This window comes from Eurosta solidaginis, chromosome 1 (genome assembly GCF_040869045.1).
Source record: "Eurosta solidaginis isolate ZX-2024a chromosome 1, ASM4086904v1, whole genome shotgun sequence".
In the NCBI taxonomy this organism is placed as follows: domain Eukaryota; kingdom Metazoa; phylum Arthropoda; class Insecta; order Diptera; family Tephritidae; genus Eurosta; species Eurosta solidaginis.
The window spans coordinates 28,346,563-28,358,108 of record NC_090319.1 but is presented as its reverse complement, the minus strand read 5'-3'; the positions used below and the strand labels follow the sequence as shown (position 1 = coordinate 28,358,108).

Sequence of the window (11,546 nt, the reverse complement as noted above, 5' to 3'; positions counted from 1 at the left end):
CAGCAAGCAATTGCTTGATCTCAAAGAGGGATAAGAAAACATCTTCGCCGTTTGATCCAGATAAGCATAAAGACGCCCTAAGCACAATCCACACAAAATCGGTAGACACCTTTGTAGATCGCTCCGAGGGAACCCCGTCATCAATATACACTATATAATCCTTGCAGACCACGATGGGAGACAAGAGTCCCTCTGGCCCAACTTCGTTCTTACCCTTACTTTTCCAGCATCAATCCCGACATATCATCTCCTGCATGGATGTGTCCCCACAAACCACCTACGCGCCAAAGAGTTCTGTAGAACAGTAAACACACAAATTTTGTTTTTTATAGTTAACACATTGATTCCTTTATTTAAAAAAAAAGTCACTATTGCCCAGCTTTGCTGACTAAAACATGACTTAGAAAATATAATTCAGTTTAAAGTTAATCAAGATTCAGCTATCTTCAATATGTGCATTAGGGCGGGTCAAATTGTATGGGGGAAAAAAACTTCAGGTGCACATCCAGTTTCTGAATCTATGGGTCATACTGAGTAATATTGTCCATGGGACCATAGGTCTGAAATGAATTTCGAGCCTCCCTAATTTTGTTAGAAAATTTTATATCCCAATCCGAATAGCAGCTTTCACAAATAAAATACATGAAAATAAATATCAAGTTCGGACAATTTGACCCGCCCTAATGTGCATGTATGTATGTAGCTGAAAAAAGTTGTTTTTCTTTATACAATTAAAATAAGTATATATTATAATAAAATTAAATGCAAACATTTGTATAGCATAAGCATGTATGTATGTATGCGTGTTTAAATGAATTCATTTATGTATTAGTAATAGGGGTGGGACTATTCGAATAAAAATTGCTCGAATAATAAACGCTTTTATTCGACAGGTATTCGTTATTCAAACAATTCTATCCGAATACATAACCTTTATGTTCGAATACCTTACCTTACTATGCGAATGCCTTGCCTTGTTTTACATAAGCTTATATGTACAGACGGTGATCGTGTTTAATGTAGGTATTTTTTTGCCAAGTCATTATTCGTATAGCGGTACTCGAATAGAGGTAACCGAATAATAACCTATTATTCGAATAATGAGTTTTATTCGAATAATTTTAAACGAATAGTATTATTCGTTTGTTCGAATATTGTTCGAAAATAATCCCACTACTAATGTATAACGATGCGATAAGGGCATCCGTTTAAGCTTAAATTAACTATTCATTATACGTACTTAAATATAATTATTATTTTTTTAAATACGTTTCAAAAAACTATTTTATTTACGTTTTGCCTCAAAATAGTGTGGCAACTCATTTATACGCAAAGTTTTATCTTTAGATGTTGTAATTATCTGCAAAAGAAGAAAACGAGAAATTATTATTTCATTAAAAGCACATGAATAGGGAAATGCGGCGTACAATGGGGAATTTCGGAAGAATCCGTCATAAAATTATAAAAGGAATTCGTTTCAAATATTTTCAGCTTAAGGTGCATCTACGTCGAGATGCGATTAAAGTAATCACTAGAGCTCTTGATAATCGAGTAAAAGTTGTTTAGTAAAATAATCCAGTATCACTAATCGGCTAGTTGTTTGCATTCGACTGGTTTCGAGCTTAAACGCTCTGGAACAATACTCTATAAAAGCATGCCATTACTGGTGTATGCTGACGACATTGAATATAATCGGGCTGAACAACAGCGCCGAAAGTTCTAATTACTTCAAACTGGAAAAAGAAGCGGAAAGATGGGTTTGATGGAGAAGAACAGTCAGCGTATTTGCGTCTTGGCAACCACGCCACTGTTGGCAGCCACAATTTCGAAATAGTAAAAGACTTCGTTTATTTTTGAACCAGCATTAACACAAACAACAGCATCTGCTGAAATCCAACGAAGAATCACTCTTGCCAATACATGTTACTAGGCAGGCAATTGTAAAGTAAAGTCCTTTCTCGGCAAACGAAAATCATGCTATACAAGTCACTTATCGTACCCCTGCTGTTTGCAGGAGCATAGACCATGATGACTAAATCAGATGAGGCGCATCTGGGAGTGTTCGAGAAAAGAGTTCTTCGAAAGATTTACGGACCTCCACACGTTGGCGATGACTCGCACAGAGAAGAGTTAATGTTGGGCTTTACGTGTTTTACGCAGACATCAACATAGTCCAGCGAATAAAAACACAGCCGGCTACGCTGGCGATTTAAATTCCCTCGGTGTTACGAATTGGCGCGAGTTAGAACAACGAAGAAGCGGCTGGCGCGCCCTATTGGCCGAACTTAACCACGGCGTCCGCCATAGCGTGCCCCGTCATCCACACTGAAGATCCTGGGTTCACGCCCCGGGCAAAGCAAAATTAAAAATTTTAAAAACAAGTTTTTTCAATTAGAAGAAAATTTTTCTAAGCGGGGTCGCCCCTCGGCAGTGTTTGGCAAGCACTCTGATGTATTTCTGCCATGGAAAGCTCTCAGTGAAAACTCATCTGCCTTGCAGATGCCGTTCGGAGTCGGCATAAAACAAGTAGGTCCCGCCCCGCCAATTTGTAGGAAAACATCAAGAGGAGCACGACGCAAATTGGAAGAGAAGCTCGGCCTAAAATTTCTTCGGAGGTTATCGCGCCTTACATTTATTTATTTTAACCAATAAAACGATTAAGCGCCAATTAGTTAAGTAAGTTTCGACTATTCGACAAGCCAGTGCAGTGGGAGCATGTTTATAGAACATTTCGTACCCCGCCGAAAAAACTTGGTTGCCGCCGAGGCCAGAAAAACAATGGCTTGCAACCGAAACAGGGTACCGGACAAACGGACGGGTTAAAGACAAATTCCTTCAATACTCCGCATTGTTTAGCATATATGAAAAAAAAAAATTTACCCACCTTATTATCGATCACTGTTAGCGTTAATATATTTTCATCGGAATCTACATAGCGTCCCACTTGTCGTCCTTTCGCTTTATCAATTACATAAACACTGCCATCATATGAGCCGACCAACAAATATTTCTTTTGATATTGACGTAATATTGAGGCACCAATGCCACAGGCTAATGTACATACATGCTCACCGGTCTGTAAAAGATTTAATTATGTATATTATAGTTAACAAAAAAATTATTTTGTACAAAATGAATCTACTTACGATGAAATCCAATTTGACTATATCTCTACGTTGTGTGCCACAATAAATGCTTCCATCATCTAGCAAAATAGTGTAAGCGCTTAAAGTATCGGGTAAAGTTATTGTGCGCAACAGTAAATACGATGATGCATCACGAATTTGTAAATCCTTAGATTTAGACGCAACTATAAGAATTCGGCGTGGACCTTCCTTTGCTGCTTTAATTGCGGTAATCGGAGTATCCGAGGCAGAATTAGCAGAATTGTTTAAGGTATTTGACTGTTAAAAGATGAAGAAATGAAAAATACATTAAAACGGATTTAAAATATGGTAATGATTTTATTATCAAATAAGAGGTTTCAATAAGAGCACTTGATAAACGATCATTCGAATATTCGATTATTCCATTAGAAAGTTTTTTTTTTAGTAAAATAATCGATTATCACTAATCGTCTAGTTGTATGGCATTCAATTAGTGATAGATTCGACTATTCGAATAGTTTTCTTGTAACTCTTCAATGAGTTCTGCGATTCGAAAAGACGTTGTGTAGCTCAAATTTGTTTGTATTCTTCTTCTTTGGCACCCTCAGACCTAGAAAAGAAATTCCATACCTAGCTACGCTTTCGGAATATTATGTTGCAGCAAACAGTTGAATTTTTTTAGTTATCACAATAAATTGAATTAAGTGAACATTTAACATTTATTTTTTAATTAATAAAACCAGTATTCGAATATTGTCAGCCAGTACTCGAATAATGCCAGTTACTCGATTGCATGCTATGTTGAAATCGAATACCAGTTCTCAGCAAAAGTTGCTACTCGACTATTCGATTAGTCGAATAATTGATTAGCAGTTAAGTAATTCCTTTTTTATGATTATAGTCGATTTACACTGCATGTCGCCAAAGACATTCTTAATTATGGAATATTTCGCAAAGGGCATCTAGAGCTCATAATTAAGGCGCAGCAGCCAAGCTCGGTGTTGATTAATCGTGTTGTTGATTCGGAGTCCTAGTGGACTAAGAAAGATCGCGCTCGATAAGTACTTTAAATAATAATCCAAATTTGTGTCTCAGTTTCATGGATATGTTAAAAGCTGATGAAATAGCCTTTGGAGTGGAGGGTTTTTGCCTTAGCAGTCCTAGCAGCACTAACTGGGAGCTGTACTGCGGGGCTGCCTTTAGTTCGAATTTGTCCGAAACTGTAAATGCTCTGATAGAAAACTTCTTCGTGATTCTGACTGTTAGAGCAATAGGCAGTATTTTGACAGGAGTTATAAGTAAATTTCCCCTTAAGAAGTGACGGGACGCTGAACGGATGCACAGGAAAGACGCAATTTAGGTTTACACAGGGGGTCTACATTGGACTGCGGCGTGGGAGCTGGTGTATACTCTGAGCAACTGATTGTATCGCTGTCAGTCCGTATTTCAGAATCGGCTGGTATATCGGTGGGAAGGTGCGAGGCATGCATTTTCTCAGATAGTCACACAGCACTCATGGCGCTTAACTCCCCCCATAACTTCGCCCGACAGCAGCAGCAAGAGGTTGCTTAATGCCACAACTAACTTTGCAAACATCACAGGAACATTGAGGGCAACGAAAAGGTAGACGAACCTGTGAAGGCAGGGGCACTGCTGGATGCAGCGGAGGCGGTGCAGATGCATCCATTTACATCAATCAAAAGAAACATACTAGTATTCGAATTCAAGGAGTTAGAGGTCTCCAACTGGTACTGCTCTGACACCTGCAAGATAACCAAGTAAACCCAACAGATTCACGAAAGGAAGAGACCAGAGATTCTACTAAATAGGTCAAGGAAATAAATCTTACAGCCACAATCACGGGACACTGCGTGCTGAGAGTATGAGGATCCTTTTTAACAGCATTTGCAGGAGCTACAGCAAGGGTTATCAAGTGTTCGAAAGGAGTACCGACCAATTGGAGAGATGTGTGCCCAGTGCACTACCTGGGTTCGAGTTTTTGATACTCGGGCGGCAAAGCTACCAACCAACCAACCAGCCAAATACCACAAATATATGTATATGTATTTCTTCCTAAAATATTGATCCATTTGTGGAAGGATGGTAATGCTTGAAATGGCAAGGGAATCTGGGCAGGAGAAAGCGGGCAGGGACTGATTTGCATGTATACCAACAGATGGGTACTCCTATTTAATTATTTTTCATTGCATCCCTCAGCGGTCATTGCAGCCATTTTCTAAATATCGAAAAACTAGTAATACATACATACAGTGGCTCACAGCTTATTTCGTGCAGCTACAGTAAAAACTGTAGATCTATATAGAAAGGAAACTAGTGACGGTGTGAAAAAAATTCAGAAGCACAATTTTAATAAAAATATGATTTTATTTGAACAAATACTTAATACACTACGCCCTGCCTTAGAAAAAACTACTTTTTATTTAGTTTAGTACCTCGTATGGCCACCCTTTTGTTAAATAACATCTTCAAGATGATTTTCCATAGATGCCATTAGTTTTTGAGCGGCCTCGGGTGGTACCTTATGCCTTTCTTCGAAAAGAGTAGTTTTTAAATCGCCAATCTTACTAATCTGCCTTTGCCGTGTAGCCGATTACAAAATTGACCATAAATTTTCAATGGCATTTAAGGCGAGAGATTGTGGAAGTGGATTCATGAGGTGCGGAGGTGGTGGAAGTGTGCTGGGTTTGGGCCTACTTGGCAAAATAACTTTCTTTGATGCCACGATGGACAAAAATTTGTATTTAACCTTACGAAAGGCAATTTGTTGCGAATCGCCCCTAATTTAGGTGTACGTGATCGATTTCGCAATAACCAGGACAAATACCCTTAACACATATCCAGGATTGCGCCGTGATTGTGCAGGCATGGGTAATATGGAACTGTCCGCACCTCATGAATCCACTTCCACAATCTCTCGCCTTAAATGCCATTGAAAATTTATGGTCAATTTTGTAATCGGCTACACGGCAAAGGCAGATTAGTAAGATTAGCGATTCAAAAACTACTCTTGTCGAAGAAAGCCATAAGGTACCACCTGAGGCCGCTCAAAAACTCATGGCATCTATGGAAAATCATCTTGAAGATGTTATTTAACAAACGGGTGGTCATACGAGGTACTAAACTAAATAAAAAGTAGTTTTTTCTAAGGCAGGGCGCAGTGCAGAAAAAATAAGCTATCAGCCCTATTCTGCATTTCGACTTGGATTGGAATTTTTTCGATTTGGCAATTTTGGTATTCTGTGTTCTAATCTCTTTCGATCCAAGTTCGAATTGTTCGATTTTGTGTATTCTGCATTTCGATCGTAGTTCCGTTTTTCTAAGTTGCAAATTTGTTGGCGGAAAAATATTTTCTTTTTATTTTCTTATTTATTTATAACAGAATGTTAACAAAAATGTAAGTAGAACTTGCTAAGAAACGGAAAAGGCTTGATGATGACGGTTTTTTATATGTTTCCAGGTCAAAAACAAAATGTCGATGTCGAAGTCTTTGGACGTATTTGCTCCGCAAAAGTATCTAACACATACTTGAAAACATCCTTATTAAGTCGAAAGTTTTTTTGAACCTAAATAAGAAAATAAGTTATTAAACTTTACCACTTTTAAGTTTAATTTCTTACAATTCGTCACTCATCTCAAATGGATTACACAAATCTCGCAATATTTGCCTTTCCATTCTCGCCTGGCCATTTTCGTATGCGTTGCTTTCCAACTCCACAAATAATGCCGCGGCTATTGGTTCCAGTATAATAGACAGTTATAATTTCTGTATGTTCGTTGGGTCCACTTATATGCCAAAGCAAGCTGCCGGAGTAGAGGAAGGTGAAGCGAAAACGTAAACAATCCTTGCGGAAAGAATAAATAAATCTTCATAAAGTATTTTAGGCCAGTGCAATGAAATTAGCATCCTTAAAATTCAGAAAATGTCAACTATATTCGTGCAGGAATCCGTTTTAACAAAACTTGGTTGCCACGGCAGAGAATTGGCCAAAAGAACGACAAAAACACACTTACAATTATGAAAGCACTTCACTCAAAAAAATATAACACTGTGGCAGTATATTCTATTGCTTTTTTTTGTACAAAATGGCGTGGATAATGAAATATAGACGTTTTTCAGTGTTTTTTACAAATTTTCTTTAATTTATTTTGTTCCAATGTTCACACATTCCGTACAAACAGCTGATTTCGAAAAATCATTTGCTCTTCCTCTTCTCATTAAGATTCCGTCGTAATGCAGAATACCCAACTTCGATTAAAGCGGAGCGTAGAACGGGAACGTAATCGAAATGCAGAATAGGGGTGTATGACCTTAGTTTTTGAGATAATTTCAGTTTTTATTAAATAATTAGCACAAACGTGTAAACATATGAAAATTAAGTATTTGTTCAAATAAAAGCATATATTTTTATTAAAATTGTGCATTTGAATATTTTTGACACCGTCACTAGTTTCCTTTCTATATCTCTACAGTTTTTTTCTGTAGCTGCACGAAATAAGCTGTGAGCCACTGTAGGTATATAGAATAAAGAACTTAAACCCGTTAAAGTGCACGCCTAGTTTTGTATTTATTTAGTGGATGCAATAGAAATCCATAAAAATCCTTAAATAACAACAGAACCCCTAAATAGGTTCATATGAGAAAATGCAACATGCCAGCAATTTGATTCGCTGTAAACAACCAATGAAAATCTGAGAGCACACCCACAATATTTTCCAAAACAAAAATGTGAAAAAAAAAATGTGTAATATGTTTTTGGTACAAACATGCATACATACATATTTTTAGCGGGGTATATAGGACTTAGTGCATTTGTGCAATTTGGATATGATAATGAATATATGCTCTTGTATATATTGTAAATAGTTTTTATAGGACTTTGTTTACATATTTACATTTACTTTTAAATACAATACAGCATATAAAACCTGAATTATAACAACAAATGCAAGTCAATAACTTTAAATTTTTTGGCATGCGCACAACAATGACTAAACACCACTAACACAACAAATTCAATATGGTGAGAGAGATAGCAAGATATTGAAATAGAGCGCATCGGCAAAGGCACTGCACTCCCTTCTCATCATTTGTTTGTATTACTTGTAAGAATGAAACAAAGAAAATTACACCAACATCGGAAAACAGTTGGTTGGGAGATGCATTCAAATGCAATCGCCTCCCAAGCATAGGCGTAGCAAGGCAAGGGGTCGACAGGAGTTCAATGGCTGTAGCTATTGTTGTTGAAATTATCTTTTAATAGTCAACTTAAAACACACTTTATCTCTAAATCATCATCATCATTAATTGGCGCTTAACCGTTGAGACGATTTTGATCATTGCAATAGCTTATTTCTGTTTCACTTTAACTGATGCTAACTGGGAGCACCAAAGGTGTTTAAGTTTACCTTCGTCTGTCGCTTGGAACTCAGTGGACATCTTCCCTTCCTCTGCTTCCAAATACGAGTGCAGACAGGAGTACTTTCTGCGCCGGAGCATCTTCGTCCATTCGAATAAAATGACAACGCAAGCGTAGCCTTTGAGCTTTTATTTCCTGCACAATCTTCATATCCGCGTAAGGCTAATACAGCTTATCATGATACCGATGCTCGCCGCTGGGATCACAGACAGAATCATAAATCTTCCGCAGAACTTTTCTCTCCAACACTCAAAAGACCATCCCATCTTCACTCGACACCAACTATGATTCTGAAAAATACATCGCGACAGGTATGATACGAGACTTATAGAGCGTGATTTTTATTCGTCGGGAGAGGTCTTAACTCTACTATTGTCTACTCGGTTCAAAGTAGTACTTGTTGGCAAGAGTTATTATTCGTTTGATTTCTAAGCTGACATTGTTTTCGCTGTTAATGTTGGTTTCCAGACAGGCGAAGACTTACACAGTCTCTAATTTACATGCGTCAACGGTGTCGAATTTATTTTTGCCTCTTTATCTAATGCGGAAAAGGCAGAACTCACGGCGTCCGCGTTAAGGCCAATAATAGCCATGTCATCAGCATACGCCAAAAACTGTACGTATGCCTTTATAAAAGTGTGTGACATTACGGTGTTGTTCTGCTGCTGGAACTATCTTCTAGCATTAAGTTAAAGAAATTGCACAAAGGGTGTCGCATTGACTAAAGTCTCGTCTGGTTTTGATTTGCTTGCTACCAATCCTTACACAGCTTGTGATGTTGCTCAACGTCATTTGGCAGAGTCCTACTAACTTTGCAGGGAACTCAAATTTAGACATAGCAACATACAAGCAACTTCTTTTTCGGGCTGTCAAAGACTGTTTGAAGTAGAAAAAATGATGATGGGTGTTGATTGTCTTATCGCGAGTCTCCTCCAGGAAGAAGATGTGATTGATAGCAGATTATAGCCGTACTGATAAGGTCAAATCAGTTCTTTAACTTTGGGTTTCAGTCTTTCGCACAGTACACTAGATGGAACAATATACGCGATATTAAGTAGGCTAATTTTGCGGTAATTGGCACTGTTTACGGGGTCGTATTTCTAGTGGATTGGGCAGATCACACCTCAAAGCATACCGTCATTAACTGGCGCTTTGTTGTTCTTTAGCTGGGATATCCAATATTCTTCGCGTCAAGATAACGCTCCAGTATATCGCCCTTTGCCAGGCTCGTACGAAGCGCGGCTCTTTATGCAGCGTCCTTCTTTTCCGAAGCATAGCGAAAGTCAGGTCGAAGACGTGGGACAGGTTTGAGATATCTTCTAGTATTTGCTAAGAGGACACAGTCCTTTTTTAAATACAAACCCAATCTGCTGAGAGGGGTTTTCAGTTTTGTCGTCGACATACTCCTGGGAACACTGAGGATACATTCAAAGTTAAGCTCGTGTTAAATGTTAATAGCCAACGCTTTTTGATGTAGCTCTGTATCATGACTCAATTACTAGAGGTTTGTTCTCCAATGATGGCAGAGCTTTGACACTCCAAAACTGAAAAATCTGGACGGGTTGCCTTTATGAAGTAAGGAAAACGGGGAATAATTCAATCCCCTCCAGCGAAAAATGTAGTAGAATAGTACCTTTAGTAGTATATTAGTAGTGATATTAAATTTGCAAATGGCAGCAGGTTTTGGGGGAAATAATTTATTTTCTACTAAATATTTCGTGAATTTGTATGAGTTTTTAAACGGGGATTACCATTATTGCTTTAAGTGTATGAAAAAATTTATTTGAAGCAAAGAAAATATGCAAAGAAGGCAATTGGGATAAGGTTAACAACAACTAAGGCATGACGTGGCTGAATGCGTTTGTAACACTTCAACCATCGTAGGAGTGCGGATTCAAATCCCACTCCCGGGAGAAAAGGCTTGGAAGAGATTTACAAGGTATAATCGAAACAGCTGTCGCCTTGTCCGTCCTGATGTCACGTTGTTTAAATTTCTCCCAAATTATTAAAATAAATTATATATTTCATGAATTGATAAAGGGTTATGTTGGTTTGGTTATTCTTTCAGAATTTGATTGAAGAATTCAAAAACTCCCTATCTGAGCATAAGTTAAATGCATTTTGACATAAGAGGGAGTTAATGAAAAGCATTCTGAGATAAAGCGTTTTTCAATCTAATTCCAACATAGGGCGTTTTTTTGACAAATCCTGAAATGGGAAATTTTTGAAAAATATTTTGGAATAGTATAGTGCAAAGTACTCCTCAGCTTCAGTTCTTACACTATAAGTACAAGAGAAGGGAGAAAAGCATGGTATGAGATATACCGTTTCACTCACTTCTGGATATGAACATCTCCAACTCCACTACAATCGTTTTTTTTTGCATTCAATGGACAAATAAGGTAAGGGTGTCTTCGGGACTAACATTATTCAAACCCAAATAATACGCCCAACCCGCGCACACCCCGTTCTCCTTCTCCGATATGTACGCCCATGCTCCCGCGTGTTGTTCATTTTCATACCCCTAAACAGGCTAATGATTATAACTTGTTGTTGCAACTAACAGAAGTTGTTAGTTGCTGCGCATGCAAGTTGCTTGTATAGACACCATTTTAGTTTTAGTCAATGTAAACAAATACAATAATAACTAAAATAAGTACTTGTATATAAATAGAAGTACACAATAAAGAAGTACATAAACTATGTACTTAGACGCAGGGTTTATCGTTGCACCGCCCTTGCAGCTGCAACATGGGCTGGCCCAAATGAAATTTCGTTCATACAAAGCCTGGCTGTGTTGGTATCCTTCTGTTGCATTGTCTTCGTTGCGAAATGGGTGTGTTTATAAATATTGTTATTTACTTTTGTTATTGTTATTTAGTGCCTATAACAGTCTAAATTTTAGGGGCTGAACTACACATACATACACATTTACGAAAGTGTGTATACACGATTGCAGACATATATGTATGTATTATTCAAGGCAATATCTCAAGAAATT

The 11,546-nt window shown here is 37.8% G+C and overlaps 1 protein-coding gene across 2 annotated transcripts in view; it reads right to left on the bottom strand.

The window, feature by feature from the left end:
• Nucleotides 1–317: 317 nt before the first annotated feature.
• The window catches only part of LOC137250574 (calponin homology domain-containing protein DDB_G0272472), an 86,933-nt gene continuing 75,704 nt past the window's right edge, over nucleotides 318–11,546 (bottom strand). For both annotated transcript variants that reach the window (XM_067783653.1, XM_067783644.1), the window contains 3 exons: nucleotides 3,147–3,404; nucleotides 2,885–3,076; nucleotides 318–1,360 (listed from right to left, as the gene is read on the bottom strand). In XM_067783653.1, coding sequence (XP_067639754.1) covers nucleotides 1,286–1,360; nucleotides 2,885–3,076; nucleotides 3,147–3,404 — 525 coding nt within the window. In that variant the 3' untranslated portion in view covers nucleotides 318–1,285. The remainder of the gene's footprint in view (nucleotides 1,361–2,884; nucleotides 3,077–3,146; nucleotides 3,405–11,546) is intronic.